General features: G+C 40.4%; 1 protein-coding gene across 1 annotated transcript in view; it reads right to left on the bottom strand.

Moving 5' to 3' along the window:
• LOC124804848 (synembryn-A) overlaps positions 1-20,103 on the bottom strand; it is a 133,519-nt gene that overhangs the window by 74,563 nt on the left and 38,853 nt on the right. Inside the window, exon 3 of the mRNA XM_047265199.1 lies at positions 5,186-5,313. Coding sequence (XP_047121155.1) covers positions 5,186-5,313 — 128 coding nt within the window. The remainder of the gene's footprint in view (positions 1-5,185; positions 5,314-20,103) is intronic.

Raw genomic sequence — 20,103 nt, 5'->3', positions numbered from 1 at the left:
GTATACCCGTCCTTTTTTCCCCCTAAGGTAAGTCTTTCCGCTCCCAGGATTGGAATGACTCCTTACCCTCTCCCTTAAAACCCACTTCCTTTCGTCTTTCCCTCTCCTTCCCTCTTTCCTGATGAGGCAACAGTTTGTTGCGAAAGCTTGAATTTTGTGTATGTGTCTGTTTGTGTTTCTATCGACCTGCCAGCGCTTTCGTATGGTAAGTCACATCATCTTTGTTTTTAAATATAATCACAAATTAATTTGGAAAAGGTCTTATTCGCCTAAATGGGTTACATTTTGTATTTGCAACTCATTTTGGATTAGGATTTTTAAATTCTCTTGCAGCTGTATAATAAATGAAGGTAGTCTTGCACAGAATAAAAGAATCTGTTTAATTGCATGAAACTATATTTCTATATAAAATGCTCTGAGCAAATAGTTATTAAGAATAGCTGATTTTCATAGCCTTAAGGATCGAAGCCCTTCTGAAGCAGAGAATTAGTAGAATTAAAACACTGTGCTGGGGACTGAGATAAACACTACATGAACAACACATACATCTCATAATTCGAAATTCCTTTTCCTCCAGACACTGCAGTTCTGTGTGTGTGTCATTTTGTTAACTTCCACTTGTGTTGTATTCACTCATTTTATCATCAATTCCCAGAATTTCACCTTGTGTGCAGAAAAAGGAAAATTAAATTTGAAATTCTTGACCTTTGCATGTGGTATTAAACCAACTCACTTTGTGGGCATCCAAGAAAATCTTAATTAATCATATCGATTCTGAAATATGACTTTAGAATCTATTTTTGTAGTTCTTTGGCAGACATTATGGCTAAACAATCTAACTAAGAATATCAACATTAACTTTAGTGTAGTTTTGGGCTCCACAGTACAGCATCACCTCCACGTGCAAGCCACCAGGAAAAGATGACATCTTCCAGGCACCACCTAAAGTCAGAAACAATGACAATTCTGTGCTCGGAGATTTTAAATGCTGCAGTGTGGTATGGGCTTCCAGGAGACCGATGACCAAAAAATTGCACTCAAGGCTTAGAAGAGTCACACAACTTCCATTTAGTTTATAATAGTAAACTGCTGCCCTCCTCCAATAGTGACAGGTGAAGAAGAGGTTACAACCCCAAAAATAAGTGCTTCCCTTCTGCTATAGTAGCCCAATGTGAGAAGCACGTAGGCATGCCAATCCCTCACGCATAGCACAGAGTCAGCACGTTTATTGTAAGCACTTTTGTCAAGCCATAGCAGATACTGTTCACAAGAAGTTTCAGTTTAAGAAACAGCAACAGGAAAACTGCCACTGACTATCTAAATATAGAGATAGTGAAGTTAAGACTTAAGCTTCAGGAATATAACAACTTCCCTGACATCACCAAGTGAATTTCAAGAAGATTCAACATATCCTTATAACAATGTAACATAAGTTACTGCAGACTTACAAGTCAACTGCAGCTTAATGGTACAACCAATGACAAGATGACTCGAAATTGCATATTTCGAAGTCTGGGAAGCAAAAACCAAAATGCCCATAAACACATTCATCATGACTGAGCGAAGATTAAGTACAACATATCACCTGGTGCTGAAGACTTGAAGATAAAACAAACTCAGAACTTTGAACCAACAACAGTGGCTCATGGACACAAGACCAACTGTGTCACCAATTTGCAGATTTTGAAGACAGGGAGGAGGGCCTGAATTATTGCCTCATTGAAAACACGGAAGGAACAATACCCAAAAGTTTTTGACCCCTGTCACAGATCTGATACATGTTTAAGGTCCTAGAATGACTGAAATACAACTAATATAAAACATGTTTGAACCGAAATTAATCCAACACTAAGAGGATTCTGACCACAGACATCATGGGTAGAACCTAAATCTCACACTATACAAGGGAGATGTACATGCATGGATGAAATATTACTACAGTGGCGTTCACTCATCAGACAGCTGCATATGACATTATCAATCATATGAAGCTACTGATAAAGCTCTAAGATCTAAAGAGGTACCACCACCACCTTGATATCCTTGTTGTCATATTGTGAAGGAAATTCCACCTCAGCCTCTCATCGTCATCATATGGCAAAAGGCTATGTCCTGACACTGCAATCATTTTCCCCTATTTTGTGCTGTCCTCTTCATTTCTTGACTATTCTTACATTCTGGTACTTACAACAGATCTCTGATTATTTTCTTTCTCCTCTTAGATTTCTTTCCAAAAGCTTTCCTTCTTATATATCGGTTAAAAACTTATTGTGTCTCAATAAATATCCCCACAGTTCTGTTTCCCTTTTGTTTTCAGGTTTCTCTGCGACTCAAGAACATCTTCATTAGTTTTTCTTTCTGGCTAAATGATCCCTGACAGCTTTCTCTAATGCCACATTTCTATCACTTCTAATTATTTCCAGTGGGTCTTCATCAGTGTTCAGCTTTCCCAGCCACATAAGAGCACACTCAAGGTGAAGATCTTGATAATTCTTTTTCTTTTCTATAAAAATGACTTGTTCACCAGTAGTTGTCTCTCTTCACTGACCGTATGTTTACCTGTAGCAATAATTTTTCTGCTGTTGTTTCATCATTTGTTGTCTTCTGTAATTAAGTTTCATCCGTCAATTCAAACACGCTGACAATACAACAATGGCAGTTCGTGGCTTTAGCTCCATAGTCATAGGAAGGAACTGACAGAGACTCTGGATAAACCCAGTCTGTATTATGAGGATAACCTTCTAAAGCCAAATGCCAGCATGACACAGTTCTGCACTTTCTATATTAACACAAATAGATGGGGCAAAAAATTTATTTGTCATGGTGATAAAAATGACTGTGGCATTGTACACATCCCAAATACCAAGACTTGACTGGATTGCACTCTGACAATCAAGCAGCTCTGAAACAACATCAAAGCTAAGGCTTGTGCCTAGAAACAATATTATTACATTCCTAATGGGCAGGACACAGGGTGCTGATCCATGACTGTTCTGAATGTCTGCTGTGGTACTGTGTGTATCTGCTGCTGAGTATGCCACTCCAGCATGCAGCACCAGTCTTACCCACATGTCGGCATTGCATCCACTCATATATTTTGTTTAGTATTACTTTTAAGAAAGCATCTGAACGTGAGTAGTCACATTTTTTTCTTAATCATTTGTTTTTCCAAATTCTATCCATGCACTCAGTGTGTTCTCTTTCATGTTCTTCTGATCATTTATTTCCTATTCCCTTTCCCACTGCTTTTGTGTAAGTGTATGTTTTTTATGTTTCTGAACAGTTGTCGATTGCTTATGTAATCTCTTGCAATTCCCACTTCATAATATTTTATTCTATTTCTGAGATCCATTTTGTTTAATTCTGGCTAGTGTTTGCTACCTTGAAGATTTGTCCAGTGAACCTGTCCTTGTGCATCCTGTGGACATGCCCACACAGTTTCATCCTCCTTCTTCTAAAGCTGTCTGTTGTTATTTCTATCTATTTGTAGATCTCTCTCTCAACAGCCTCTTTATGCAAATTCCTTCACAAAAAACTGGTCAGAATATTTTCTTTAGAATTTTCCTTTCCTGATTTTCAATCTCTATTATTTCTGTTTGAGCACGACTCTCACAAATTTTTGCAGCACGGGCTACTTCTGGTGGAACTATTGTGTTGCAATGCCTTAAGTTCTGCATTGGCAAATATATTTTTTATTGCACTGACTGCACGTGAGCTTACATGCTTTTTGTAGTTTTGAAATTCTTTCTTGATTGGCAGTTGTGTTCAAATCTGGTGGTTGGATGATCTCTCCTAGATATTTATAGTGGCTAACTTGTGATTCTTGCCTGTACTGGGTTATAATGGGGAGATAATAGCAGGCTTCCTTTCCATACACTGAGTTTTCTTGTAGATTTGCAGATCAGTTTTCTGAGAGATTTCGTGAAGCTTCTCCATAACAAGTTTGGCTTCTCCTCTATTGTTTGTTAGAACAGTGAGATCATCTGACACGTGGTGATGGAAAGAGGGAGGGTTAATATGGAAGCCAAACCCCATCATCTAATGCTTGGAATACATTCACCTAGAAAGTGCTTAAGGTTCAGAAAAAGTTTCCGCAAAGAACTCATGTGTTAGTGGGTGCCCACCAGAAACAGTGGAGAGATGGTGGACAGAAGTAGAAATTGTTTCAAAAGAAGGGCCTGCTGTTGGTTGTGTGGTATCCTACCTGTGAGAGACACTGAACAGCATGCGGGTCAAAGTGCTGTGCTGCAAGACCAATAGGCACAACCGAGATCTTCTCCTGGTGGAATCGGACATTCTCTGCAATTATGATGAAGTGCAACACTTGGTCTGCCTGATGGACGCAACCTGCACTCAAGAGGCTCTTTTCACAGTTAATTGCAAGTTCAAGCCAGCCATAAATTATTGAAAATAATTTGTTTGAACAGAAATAAAGAATACAACAAAAGTCACTTATTTATTTGTTCAAAACTGTAATTGCAAGCTGAGCACATTTCCCCATGAAAATGGTTTGTACAATTACTAAGACATGCAGGTTGAGAGATTCAATAGTAGTTGTGAGTGATGTTTATTTGCATTCTTCATGTTGTCATAAACCACTGGGCAGAAATCACAACTAAAAATTTTGAAATTCATAGCCTTGATAAATGACATTTTGAACTGACTTTCAGAAACTATGTAAGTACATAAACTTTTCACCGTGGCACTAGCACGTCAATGTTACTTACCTTATTTTGTTACTTTTGTGCTTTTTATTGTTATCCCTGAAATTTGGTATGATCATCAGGAAAATATGTCCCGCATGAACATGAAGAATATTCTTAACAGTTTGCTCAACAAATCCTAGAATTTTATCTTGATCACAACACATATAGTGAAAGGCTAACATCATGCAGCTTATGCCCTCTTGGTATGTTTACTGTGGCCACAAAGTCAACAGATATGCACCACATATTATTTTGTCCCTGCAGTCCTGGCTATCTTATGAGTGATACACATACTGTAAATTTTGTGACACATATGTATTACCAGTCTTTTACAGTACACAAAAAACTCAAGTAAGAGTCTGTGCAAAATCTGTAACTTTTATGCATAATTTTAAAAATGCAAGGAGCACAAACAGAACTGATATGGAAACTGTTTCTCATCCTCAAATAGTTATGGAGATAAAATGAAAACAACAAACCATCACGGTCAGCTGACTTCTGGCTTGCTTTTGACAAAGCTTCTTCTTGTGGCACAAGTCCTGCTAATTTCAATAAAGTCTCCACTCGCTTCTCTGTCACATGATCACATAATCCCACTTTATCACGGCTGAAAAAGTGTACATAAAAAGTGGTTAGTAATTCTAGGATAAGGGAAGAACGAGTTCTCTTTCTTAATAGCTAAAAAGAAAGATTAATTCTTTTACATTGAACAGGGACAACTCTCAGCACTGCTGATACACACACATAAAAAGAAACATAGTACCCTTGACTTTCTGAACTGCTGGGTCTTGCTTTGGGACAGGAGAAGAGAGGGAAAATCAGGTTATGAAGGTTGGATAGGGAAAGGGTAATGGAGAATTCACTTTCTGTGAAGTGGAAAGTATGAGTCTCTCGGCTGAAAGTAAGTAATGGCCAGACCATGAGACTTATTGCAAAGTCAGTAAATTTCTGCTTGTTATTTACCCTTTTATGCAAATTAACTGAAAAACTAAATACGTTGCTAATACCAATTATAAAGAGAATTAGCCATAACCACAGATTTAAGTGTCAATACCATAAATCATCAGATTATGAGCGAGTATGCATTATTCCCACCATATGTATTTATTCATTTGCCATTGTGACCACCCAAAACTGCAATTCTCTTATACCATTAATAAAGTGAAAATGTGAAATAGTATGATTTGTGATAATGTTAAAACCATTTATGTCAAAAAATATTTCACTGGTCAAATTCCAGATAGTTGCAAGTAATACTGAATGAGAATTATTTGAACATGTGCACACACTACACAATGTACTGCACTTTGATGACAGGAAAGAGAAAAAATCATAAAAGAGAAAATAAGTATATTTACTTAAATGCATGGAACCACAGAAACTGTTATCAGGTAGTAGCTTATCAGTCCAGTCAAGGTCACATCCAACTGCAGCAGTTAAATAGTGTTTGTATAAGCACAAGCATACACAAAGAATTCATCCACAGATTGAGAGGAAATTTGACATTATTTCAGTGATTACAATGTCAAGAAAAATTTATCATTACTTTTCAGTATGGGCAGTATCAGTATCATGCTGCAGCCCCTCTGTCCTCTGGACTGATTAGGTTGGTATGTGTCACAAAGCCACTGTATCTGCTCCTGAGGCAAGGTGGCCCATAACTACTATTGTAACTGGTCCATGATATCAAGGATAATGGTAATGGGTGTGAGTTGATGTCTGAGCTGGACATGCACATGTTCTACAGGGTGGAATGTGGTAAACTGCTTTATTAGAATTCACATTGTGGCGGCACTGTTGCTCGAATAGAGGGGAGATTGGGTGTGATTTATAGTGACCAACAGGAGGTTAGTATTCAATTGTTATTCAGTTGCAATAATGCAGTGGACATGTGAGGAGTGCTCATTTTGTGTTGAAGTGAATTTCTCGAATCCTCATTCAATCATTGCAGTGCAGCGCGCTTTTCATGCGGACATGCTTCTGGACGACAATCAGTTTTAAATTGAGTAAATGCATCTGTACGAAGAGGACCTGAGAGAAGTGTTACAACACCGCAAAATGTTGAACGAGTTAGAGCAGCAGTACTGCAATCTCCAAAATGCTTAGTTCGGAAACACGCACTTGCTCTTGGCATTTCAAGATGTTCTATCCACCAGATTCTTCATAATAAACTCAATTTTGACCCATATAAAATGAGCATGGTCTAGCAATTATCAGTACAGGATTGTGTAACACAAATAACATCTTGCAAAGACATGCTTGCAACCATACCACGTGACACAAATGTGTTCTTTCCTGATGAGGCACATTTTCACCTCAATGGGTGTGTAAACAAACAGAATATGAGGTACTGGAGCGACACAAATCTGACTTTTTCCAGGAAAATCATCAAGCTATAACTGTGAATTTGGATCATTACTTAACTACGCAGCAAGAGTTTTTCCAGACAGCTTTTGAGGCAGTGCAATAACAGGATAACTGGTTTCAACAAGACGGTGCCACTGCAAACACAGCGGGCATTAACAAGAATTTTTTGAGGCAAACATTTCCTGGGGTATCTCAACTGGCTCGTATGATCACCAGGATCACCAGATGTAGCCCCATGCGATTTTTTTTCTTTGGGGTAACCTGAAGTCAAAGGTGTATTGCAACCATCCCAACATTCTGGAAGACCTACAGAACTATACTGAGGCTGAAATTGCAAGACATGCTTGAAAGAGTGCATGAGAATGTCAGTAAACAACTGTGGCAATGTGTAGATTGTGAAGGAAGACATTTGCCAGATATACTGTTTAAACCATGCAGTTAGAAACTTCCATTACTGTCCAATACGAGAAAAATAAAAATGTAAGTTTCTAAGTGTTCATTATTTTTTTTTAATTTCATTCCCAAATCAGCAATTAACTGTGCTCCACCCTGCATCAGGAAGAGATCAGAGGATCTTACTGGATATGGGACTATATCAACATCATAGACATGTGCCATGAGTGGTTGAGCATAGTCTGTTGAAAAATGTCACTATGATAATGTCGCGTAAGGAGTAACACATGACAACTCAGGATGTCAATGATGTACCATTGTGCCTTCAGAGTTCCCTCAATTGCTACCAGCCGTGGCCTGAAGTCATACATGATGGTTTCCCACATCATGATATCAGGAGTCACACCACTGCGCCCCTCCAAAACACTGGAAAAATGGGGCCTCTCCCCACGTCACTGCCGTACTCAGTAACAATGGTCATTCGTGGAAATGCAGAACTGCAATTCATTGCAGAAGACAATGCGACCGCATACATCAACGGTTCTCGCTTCCTGGCCACGACACCATTTCAAACGGAGATGTTTATGTTGTGGTGTTAATGGTAATGTTAATTCCCTAGACTGGCTGCTGTTAGTCTGAACAAATCACATGAGATGGCACAGAATGTTGCACAGAGTCCATCACATTTTCTTGGATGGCAGGCACAGGTATGATGAGGTTATATGATGTACTTGGTGCACAGTATGGCAATCCTCCCTTGCGGTCAGACGTAGTCACTGGGAACCCTGATGATGAGTACGCATGCCTCCATGCTCCCAAGAAGTTCAACAATAAACCAATGTCACATCCAAACACTCCACAAATTTGGATATTGCACAATTCAACCAGGGAGACAAATCCTTGTATACAGGGCTATTACAAATGATTGAAGCGATTTCATAAATTCACTGTAGCTCCATTCATTGACATATGGTCACGACACACTACAGATACGTAGAAAAACTCATAAAGTTTTGTTCGGCTGAAGTCGCACTTCAGGTTTCTGCCGCCAGAGCGCTCGAGAGTGCAGTGACACAAAATGGCGACAGGAGCCGAGAAAGCATATGTCGTGGTTGAAATGCACTCACATCAGTCAGTCATAACAGTGCAACGACACTTCAGGACGAAGTCCAACAAAGATCCACCAACTGCTAACTCCATTCGGCGATGGTATGTGCAGTTTAAAACTTCTGAATGCCTCTGTAAGGGGAAATCAAGGGGTCGGCCTGCAGCGAGCGAAGAAACGGTTGAACGCGTGCGGGCAAGTTTCACGCGTAGCCGCGGAAGTCGACGAATAAAGCAAGCAGGGAGCTAAACGTACCACAGCCAACGGTTTGGAAAATCTTACGGAAAAGGCTAAAGCAGAAGCATTTCTTAAACAGGAGATTGGAAAACCGATGGATCGGTCGTGGTGGAGATCATGATCAACAATTCATGTCATGGCCTCCACGCTCTCCCGACTTAACCCCATGCGATTTCTTTCTCTGGGGTTATGTGAAAGATTCAGTGTTTAAACCTCCTCTACCACGAAACGTGCCAGAACTGCGAGCTCGCATCAACGATGCTTTCGAACTCATTGATGGGAACATGCTGCGCCGAGTGTGGGAGGAACTTGATTATCGGCTTGATGTCTGCCGAATCACTAAAGGGGCACATATCGAACATTTGTGAATGCCTAAAAAAACTTTTTGAGTTTTTGTATGTGTGTGCAAAGCATTGTGAAAATATCTCAAATAATAAAGTTATTGTAGAGCTGTGAAATCGCTTCAATCATTTGTAATAACCCTGTAGGTGTATTACACCCACCCTGTCCTGGGTGTTGTTTTGGTGTTAAAAACACAGATGAAGGATTGGAAAATGTTTCATTTTACTGAAGAGCATTCACCTGGGAGCCTCCCTCCAGGCAGTAACTTTTTAGAAAGATAATTTCATGTTAGGAAACGATGAACACAGGAATAACCATTACCAACATTCCACTGAGCAGTATCCACAAAAGCAAGCAAGCAACAAGGAGAAATCAATGCCGACAACTTTGTTACAATGCCGAGCTATACCCAGTGTCCTCTCTGAGGCCTCCATGTCTTAGAGTCGTACAGTGACATACACATTTTGATGGCAATTGCTAGCAAATCAATGATTAATGAGATTGTGTCACTGCCAAACACAGCCATCCCAGCTTGAGCCCTGTCACCAACAAGGTCACTGGTTGTACATTCTGCAAACCCTTTAGCATAGCTGTGACAGTATATTTGACATAAATTCCTAGAAGATACAAACATATCATATCCCTGTGCAAGAAGCTTCAGTTGTTCAACATAGCCGTTAAACCACTCTTATTCTACTGAATAAAAGGGACTATTTTAGGGGTAAAGTTTATTTTTATCTTTCTATCTTGGTGGTGAGTCCAAGAGATTAGAGTAAAATAGCTCAGGACTTGCTGGTTCTATGGAACCTAAGTCAAGTTCCATTTTGTGTGTGCCAGTGTGTTTCTCATTTAAGGATGCTCAGTTATGGTGTTATCAGTGCTCTTGCTCTAAACAATTGGGGGAAACAAAGGATAAAACTTTATAAAAGGATATAATATAATCTCATTTACAACTACACTCTCTCATTCTCACATATGTGCACCATTACATCCACACTATCAGTCAAACTCTAAAAGACTAGCTTTAGTGAATGAATGTGAAATTTCCCTTCTAAGGCTTTATATTTATTAAGATCTTCTTAATTACTCAAGTAGTTTCAGATTAAAAAGCCATTTTCGGGTGTTTACCTAGTACAAGGTGCCACAGATGTGGTTTAGAAATTATAGTAGGAATGCTACTATTTGTGACGATCTGACAAGTGTATCCACAGTTTTTCAAACCATCGTGACTGTGGTGTCCACCATATGTTAAAACATATGTAAAATAAATGTTTCACAGAATCTTTAAATCTGTACATTTGTCCCAATGGCAACTGAACTAGAAGGAAAATCTGCAGATAAACTAGCCTTGCCCCTTTGTCAGAACATAAAACAGCCAATTAACATCTGGTACACTGTAATCTGTACATCACAAGCTCCACTTGCTGAAGCAGAAAGCCGGGTGTCACCAAAATGCATCCTTTGTGCGAGAAGAACCTCTTACCACAGCCGAACTGTTGCTTTTACTAACTGTAGCTTATCATCAGTCACTTCCAGTTATTCTTCTTCCCATTTACGCATGATTGTACCTTAATAGTGAAATGGTAATATGCAGGGTGGATGGCACATTGCACTACTGAATTATAACGGGGAAACCACAGAACAACCAAGTGAGATCCCTGCTTATGTATATCTTTTAACTATAACAATAAAGTTGTGGTGCTCATTTAAAATTTCATGACACACTGAATAAAAAATATGTGTAGGAGTGTACACACTTCTGTGTCTCAATGAAAACACCACACTGAAGTATACGAATTTGGTGAAATCTCTGGGCCACTTGACAGTTATTTCTAAATTGTCATGGATGCCACTCTTAAGGAACCTAAAGACAAGGTCTCTGTAGGAAAACCTTAAAGCACCTTAGCCACAGGATTAATGGGACAGAGTGTGTCAGCTGCAGGTGTGTAAAGCTCTCTTGAGATCCCAGATAGATTACAGGTGCACAAACACACACACACACACACACACACACACACACACACACAAACTCCTATCTCTGGCTGCTGAGGTCAGACTGTGAGCAACAGTGCATCATGGGAGAAACAATCTGGTTGGTGGGGATAAAGAGGAGACTGGGCTGTGGAGGATGAAGATAGCAGGGTAGGGGTGGGGGACGGTGAAGTGCTGAACTTAGTGGGGAGAGTTTGGAGTAACTATGTGCAGACAGGAGGTTAGACAGAGGTTGGGGAGGGGCAGAGGGGGAGTGGAAAAGGAGATGTGAGGTATGGCAGCTAACTCTAAATGTAGAAAAATTTAAGTTAATGAAGGATGAATAGGAAAAACAAGCCCATACTGTTCGCATACAGCATTAGTAGTGTCCTGCTTGGCACACTCAATTCATTTACATATCTGGGCATAACATTGCAAAGCAAAATGTGAGGACTGTGGTAGGAAAAGCGTATGGTCGACTTCGGTTTATTGGAAAAATTCTAAGAAAGTGTGGTTCATGTGTACAGGAGACTGCATGTAGGATGCTAGTGTGACCTATTCTTGCGAGTGTTTGGGACCCGTATCAGATTGGATTAAAGAGAGACATCAAAACAATTCAGAGGTGCGGTGCTAGAATTGTTACTGGTAGGTTTGATCAAAACCCTTGTGTTGCAGAGATGCTTCAGGAACTCAAATGGGAATCCCTGGAGGGAAGGTGAAATGCTTTTTGAGGAACACTATTAAGAAAATACAGAGGACCTGCATTTGCAGCTGACTGAAGAACAATTCTGTTGCCTCCATTATATTTTGTGCGTAAGGACCACGAAGATAAGATACGAGAAATTAGGGTTCATATGGAGGCATACAGACAGTAATTTTTTCTTAGTTTTATCTGACAGTGGAAAAGGAAAGGAAATTACTAGTAGTGGTATGTGGTACCCTCCTTCACACACCATAAGGTGGATTGTGGAGTATTTACATAGATGTAGATATAAAAAGACTGTGGATGCATTGGTGGAATAGAAGACTGTGTGGTGCTGGTGTGGGAACAGGGAAGGGGTCAGATGTGTGAAGGACAGCGACTAATGAATGTTGAGGTCAGGGGGCTACAGCAACACATCATATATTGCAGAGTGTTCCCACCTGTGCAGTTCAAAAAAGATGCATGTTGGTAGGAAGGATCCAGACGGTACACACCGTGAAGCAATCACAGAAGTGAAGAACATTGCGTTACACAGCTTGCTCAGAAACTGGTGTTCCAGCTGTTTCTTGGCCACAGTTTGTCAGTGTCCATTCATGCTGACAAACAGCTTGTTGGTTATCACGTCCAATTAAAACATAGCACAGTGGTTGCAGCTTAGCTTGTAGATCACATGACTGCTTTCACAGGTAACACTACCTTTGATGAGATAGGTGATGCTTGTGACCAGACTGGTGTATGTGATGTTAGGGGGATGTATAGGAGGATGTATCAAGTAGGTATTGCATCTAGGTCTATTACAAGGATATTAGCCATGAGGAAATGGGTTGGGAGCAGAGGTGGAGTAGGAATGGACGAGGATACTGGACAGGATTAGTGGCTGGCACTGTGGGGAATGTTTAGCAGACTTTTTGTTGTGCCTCTCTGTGATCATATTGTCCATGCCCCAACCAATACAGTGCTGCCATGTAACGTACCACAGTGTCTATCAAACATACCCCACACCAGTAATCCCTCAACAGGTGTAACTGCAAAAGGCACCGCTGTGCCTCAGAAGTACGCTCTGCTGAATCTGTCACAGTATTGTTTTGTATCTGCCTAGTTGAAGGCAACGCACCCAGACACTGGCAGCAAAGCCCACAATGGCATTGAAGATAGCTTCACGATACGACCACTCAACATGCAATAGTAATTTGTAGTCAGCAGTCCCACCAAGGGCAACCTTATGCATAATTTTAGCTGCTTTCTGAGGAACAGATTTTACATGTTTTAGGACGTTTTTTCTCATCTAGAAGAATGCCTAAATATCTACAAATAGTGCTGGTGCTGTGTTTTACAGGGATTCCATCAAGCCTTTGGCTAGAGAAGGTCTTCCCTTTAAAAGTATCTAAGGTGTTTTATAAACAGCTACAGTCAGTTTGTTGTCCTTGCACCAATGCTGCATCTGAGCTAGCATATCATTCATATTTTCCTCAAGTTTCGCCCTGGAGTCTGCAAAATCAACTACTAGGGTATTAACTGTGTATCCAACAACAGCTTCAATAGTAGCTACCCCATCTAACAGATGTAACAGGGTTTCAATGCTAAGATCCCAGAACAATGTATCACTGATGGAGCCTTGAAGGCAGCCCTTGGTAACCTTTTCAATTACCTTATACTTTGCTACAATAATCTACAAAGTTCCTATACAGGGATTTGGGGGCAACAAGATCTCAGAGGCGTGCAAATATCGTAGGCTAGAGATTATCGAATGCACCTGCGATGTCAATCACGAGCACAACTGCATATTTTGCTGTAAAATATTTTACAATATGTAGAGCTCTGTTAACTGCATCATCTACACATTTTCCTTTTCTGAATTCATAATGACACTGGCTTAGACCCAAGAGGTCCATGTGTGCCTGTAACCAGGCACAAAGCAGATACTCCTAAACTTTGGCCAAGACAATTACTAAGCAAATAGGTCTACAGCTTTTTGTTGATGCTGGTTCTTTATCATTTCCCTTTTTAATCAATATTGCTGTAGTAGTTTTCCATATCACTAGAATCCTACGTATTTGCAATGCCTCGTTTAGCGGTGCTGTCAAATATGGCACTATGAGTGGACCTACCATTCGCACAACTCACCTAATCAAATCTGTATGACAAAACTTCCCTAAATGAGTCCCTAAAAACTGTTGGAGTTGGAAAGACAGTACAAATATTGGCAGCCAGCAATGGGAGCCCTAAACAGCAATGGGAGCCTTATTAATGGAGCTGTGCAAGCCCATTGTATAGTAGTATAATTTGCCTTACCTGTATATGAAAAAACTGTCAATTAAATACTGTCTTGAATCTTCCTGGCAGATTAAAACTGTGTGCCCGACCAAGACTCGAACTCGGGACCTTTGCCTTTCGCGGGCAAGTTCTCTAAATACTGTCTTCATAGGATATAAATGTTATTCTGAGATGGAGAGGCTGTCACTGGAAGTGAAACTATTGCAAGCCGCAAGCAACAATCGGAAAATTGATTACCCAAAAGAAAAGAAAAGAAAAATGGAAGCCTGTTGTACAACTGACACCACAGTGGTTAGGTTGCCTATGCTAATCAATGCCTTGTGAACCCACATCAGGCGTGGTTAAGAAGCTTTCTATACAGGCCAGGTGAGAAAGCTGACCATTTGCTCCAAGCTCGTTCCTACACTGCTCATTGAGGCAACACTTTTGTAACTACGGAGGCACTGTCCTCTCCTATTTCAGGGATGGGAGAATGAAACTTCTTCCCTCAAAAAGTTGGGAAATTGTCCTGCTTGCCCAATTGTATTAAAAAGGTATAGAAGGATGTCCTTTGGTTTGTTGCCGAGGTTGTGAAGTATGTTGTACTTGTTTTGGCATTGACTGTGCACAGAATCACAAGTATCATATGAAGCTGAATCCATCACCTACAAGGAAAAGGGTCCAATACTGGATTCAGAACTGATGGAACCAAAGTTAAATTTGGCACTCTCATGACAGTGGTGTGATGATGGATCAGAGCATATAGTGGCAATAACCTTGGCTGCTTTCTGAGTAATGCATGGATAGGCCCCTTCATTCAGTATAGTTGAAGTATAGGTTGTTGAAAGTTTTCACCAGAAATCCTTTGATAGCTTCCTATATTTTTGTAGAGTTCAAGAACTGACTGATTTTGTCTAGTAATACTAACCACACACTTTTATTGTTAATCGTTCATTGGGCCTTTGTCCTTGCAGCTTGTAAAACTGCTATGTTCTCTGCAACTGGTCAACATTTGAAGCTTGGCATGGCATACTTGGCCCTTATTGATAAGCAGCATGCTTCATTACATCAGGTGACAAGATGCCACAGTTATACAACCAGTTGACCTTGCTGAGCAACCACTTTGTTAGCTTTCTTTCATATACTGTTCATTCTGTTATCCAGGTAGTGAAATAGGCCATAGAGTGTCGAGGGCGACCACTTCCTACTAACAAGGGAACCTCCCCATCGCACCCCCCTCAGATTTAGTTATAAGTTGGCACAGTGGATAGGCTTTGAAAAACTGAACACAGATCAATCGAGAAAACAGGAAGAAGTTGTGTGGAACTATCAAAAAAATTAGTAAAATATACAAACTGAGTAGTCCATGCGGAAGATAGGCAACATCAAGGAGTATATGAGCTCAGGATCGCCATGGTCCCGTGGTTAGCGTGAGTAGCTGCAGAACAAGAGGTCCTTGGTTCAAGTCTTCCCTCGACTGAAAATTTTACTTTCTTTATTTTCGCAAAGTTATGATCTGTCCGTTCGTTCATTGAAGTCTCTGTTCACTGTAATAAGTTTAGTGTCTGTGTTTTGTGACCACAGTGCAAAACCGTGCGATTAGTAGACGAAAGAACGTGCCTCTCCTATGGGAACCGAAAACATTTGATCGCAAGGTCATAGGTCAACCGATTCCTCCACAGGAAAACACATCTGATATATTCTATACGACACTGGTGACGGCATGTGCGTCACATGACAGGAATATGTTGTCAACCCACCTAACTTGTACATTTAGCGAATGGGTAAAAAGATTGTTCTACGGTGCCCGATTTAGGTTTTCTTGTGGATGTGATAATCACTCCCAAAAAAGTGATGAAAACATAAGAGTTTGTCACATAAACTGAAAATAAAAAATTAAACTTTTCAGTTGAGGGAAGACTTGAACCTAGGACCTCTCGTTCCGTAGCTACACTCGCTAACCACGGGACCACGGCGCTCCTTGACTCCCATTGTCCTTGATGTTGCCTATCTTCGCATGGACTACTCAGTTTGTATATTTTACTAATTTTTTTCATAGTTCCACACAACTTCTTCCTGTTTTCTCGATTGATCTGTGTTCAGTTTTTCAAGGCCTATCCACTGTGCCAACTTATAACTAAATCTGAGGGGGGTGCGATGGGGAGGTTCCCTTGTAAATAATGGGTGAGAGGGCTGGAAAGAGAACAGAGATTTACTGTGGATAGTGAACATCAGTAGCAATGCTGAAATGTGTATTGGGCTTTGTGTTCAGAAGTTATAGAGGTTCTAACGACACATGGCTTTTTAAAACTCTATCCCTGCAATAGATATTAGCACAGCTGCATAATATGCAAGTCCTCACAAATCACGAATGATTGGGGAAATGCACCACAGTTCTGTGGCAGTCTCAATGCCAACAGGGTCATTAGGGAGCAGCCGATTATCCTTTGGGCTACATCATTATTAAATGCAACTACTTGTAAGCTTGTGGTGATATGGAGAGGAGAGGTGTTAGATGTTTCATTAACAAAAACTGTTACACCACCACTAGTCCTCTTTTTGGGGGAGTTTGTATTCTTTTAGCAAAGGAAGATAAGAGTCTGAGACATATGCAAAAAGGCTTTCCTTGTGCCAAGAGTTTCTGGTCTTCTACTTGTGTTGTGATTTAAATGAGTAGCCCACCATTTTAAAGTGGTTTCAGTTTAGAGGTATAGTTACGCAGTCTAATGCTTTGTGGTACAGAAATTAGAAACTGTAACAGTTTGGCCACAGTGTCAACCAGTGGTTCACCCAAACCACTGGAAGCTTTGGATTTTGAGAGTCATGGATCACTCTGGCCCTACTCATCATGAAATGAGTAACTGAGAGTTGGAAGAAACAGTTTTTCTCATTCTAACCTTTGAGAGCCCAGCAAAGGTGGCACAAACATCTAAAGGAAAACCTCAGCCTCACAGTATGTTATATGCTGATGGAGTGAATGGCTGTTAAAGTGAAACAGTCATTAGCAGGCAATTTCTGGGGAGCTTAGGGCACCTAAGTTGTGTAAGGCTTAACTATCCTCTGTTTTGGTAAACAGAAGATAGTTAAGCCTTACACAACTTAGGTGCCCTAAGCTCCCCAGAAATTGCCTGCTAATGACTGTTTCACTTTAACAGCCATTCACTCCATCAGCATATAACATACCGCAAGACTGAGGTTTTCCTTTAGATGTTTGTGCCACCTTTGCTGGGCTCTCAAAGGTTAGTTACTCATTTCATGATGAGGTTGAACACAGTTGATAATCTTCAACTATCCCAATTCTCCTACAGTTTTGGTGCTGCAATGTGCTTCTGGACACTGCATGTTGTAACACCTTCGCTAAAATTAATGTTTTGTTGATATGTTTGTTTGTTTATTTATTTACTACTTTATCAGAAACATACATATTATATAAACAGTTATGACTATATTACTTCTGTCCAAAACTTGGCCACTTCCAATACATTTTCTGCTCCTTGATGAAGTTGTTCTTCTGTGCAAGAGGCTGGACACAGTCGGCACTGAAACACATGATGAACAGCCTGGTCTTCTCCACAGTTGCACTGAATAACATCTTGATCAGTGCAGCCCCATCTTGCCAAATTAACCTTTGATCTGCTAGCTCCAGATCCCAGTCTGTTCAGGGACTTCATACTCATCCATTCCTCATCATAGCAAGGCTGTAGAGTTTCTGAAACTCTTTTCCAGCCAGGGGGAGCACTTGTTTGTATTGGGATGGGGGGGGGGGGGGGGTGAGGGAAATCATCTATGTCCTTTTAACGACCCATTCTTATATTTGCTTACAGTGATTTAGGAAAACTGTGAACGAGGGGAGCATTGATGAAATAGAAAAACAATTTTCTCATCTTTTTGGATCACAAATGAATATTTCTGCTGCAATCCGTCAACAGAGAGGAATGATATTGGTACAGAATAGCATCTGACCACATTTAGCCATTAGCAAAATTGGAATGTTGGTGTGGGTTGGTCTTTCCAGACCATTCTTCAGTCTGGAACTGGCAACCAGTGATTTCTACTTCTTCAGATCATTAATGAAACATTTGGTTAGCACGCAATTCATAAACTCTTTGCAAGTTCATGTATTTACGAGCACAGTCTCACATTTTAGTAACTGTGTGACAGATTCATGCCATCTGATGCACTACTTTCATTTGTTTTGAACAGCCAGTGACTGTCGTATGTAGCTCAGTGAGGAACCAGCCTCCATTCTTGAATTGCCAGGAGAATATATCACTCATTTGCACATTATATTATGAGTTTCTAAGTGGAAACCAGTTACTTATTTAGCTGATTTAGCTGTGTCTGTGTTCTTCTGTCGTTTAATCTTAAATTTCTCAAGTGTTTGTGTAGTGTAGATTCACTATCTTTAATATGAATGACTGTGAACACTATGTTCAGATGTGACCTGATTTGGAGACCCTTTGCTCACAGCTTCAGGAGGTGTTGGCTTCAGTCACACAGCTTGAGGCCATTGCCATTGGCTATCTGTGTGACTTGCGGATCCAAGGGGCATCCAACAAGCCCCCTGTGACTCCCAACTGGTCCGCTACTGTGAATCAGTTACTGCTTGTAATAAAGTTGACCCCTCGCCTGTGGTGACTGGGAGGTCATTTCAAAGTGAGACAGAGAGTGAAAGTTTTTCTATGGGGCCAATCGAAAAGTCTTCCAAGTTTGTTTGACAAACAGGTTTCACATACTAACTGTGGCTGATAAAGAGATCCTGAGCTGGATGCAATTGCCTGCAGTGTTCCAGGGGAAACCTCTTAGCATGCAAAGTCCAAGCTTTCACAGATTTGGGATTACTGGTAGTTGGGAACTCCAATACTACGCACCTGGTGGAGCCCCTTGTGAATAGGGATACCAAAGAGGGGAAAAATCCAGTGTACAATATGTGTTTATTCTAGGAGAAGTCATTCCAGGTCCTTCTGAAAGCCATGAAGAGTATAGGGTGCGGCCAACTGCAGCTGGTAGCTCAAGTTGATAGAAATGTTGTATGTCACTTTGGATCAGAAGAGATTCTGATTTAAGCAGCTATCTGAAGAGGTAAAAACAGCCAGTCTTTCTTGCATGATAAAGGCAGAGCTCACCATGTGTAACATCTTTCGGAGGACTGACAGCAGTCCATTGGTACAGACCTTAGTGGTGGATCTGAATCAGAGGCTAAAACACTTCTGCAACAATGTCAGCTTCAGATTCCTTTGTTTGTACCATAAGGTGGAAAGGGGTTGTGATTTTCTCAACAGAGCAGAGGCCTATTACACAGAGGAGGCAGCTACACAGGTAGTGAGGTCTGTGTGGAGTGGACCAGCTGGTTTTTAGGGTTCCGTACCTCAATCAGTAAAAATGGAATCCTTACAGGAACACTTCGTTTTCCACCTGTCTGTCCAACTGTTAACACCGTTTTCTCTCAGGAACAGTTATAGGCATCAAGTTGAAATTTATGTCATGCACTAAGTTCTATGGTTCCTTGGTGGTCTAAAAATTTAATGTTCTAAGTCAATGCATTCAAAAGATACAGCCATTTATGTCACATATTTCAATAATCAGAAGTTCATTCACTGAAACCTACGAGGTACTTCCTATTGAATTTCGGCAAGAAGCAAGGCTTTACAGTACAAGTAATGGGAAAAATTCAAAAATTATTAAATCGTAATTGTATCACATAACAAGTATCATTTTGCTGTTAGAACTTACACTACATTTATTATCCATCAAATGCATGACAGAAAAATATTACTGAATGCAAAACACAAAACGCAAAAAATATTTTATTACATCTTCTCTCTCTACATATACAAACTGAAGTCTCCTGCTCACTTCTTTTTATATGTCCAGGCTAGTCTCAGGAACTACTGTAGAGATTTTGATGCGGTCTTGGGATTGCTGGGAATGACATCTTGTCAGTATCAATATGGATCACAGGCAAAAACTGTCAAGAGTCTCTGATTCTTTGATGTATAAACTACAAGGGCAGTCTGAAAAGTTCT

The sequence above is a fragment of the Schistocerca piceifrons genome, chromosome 7, assembly GCF_021461385.2.
Source record: "Schistocerca piceifrons isolate TAMUIC-IGC-003096 chromosome 7, iqSchPice1.1, whole genome shotgun sequence".
Taxonomy (NCBI): Eukaryota; Metazoa; Arthropoda; class Insecta; order Orthoptera; family Acrididae; genus Schistocerca; species Schistocerca piceifrons.
Note: the sequence above shows the minus strand (reverse complement) of the source record. Positions and strands in the feature narration are given on the sequence as shown.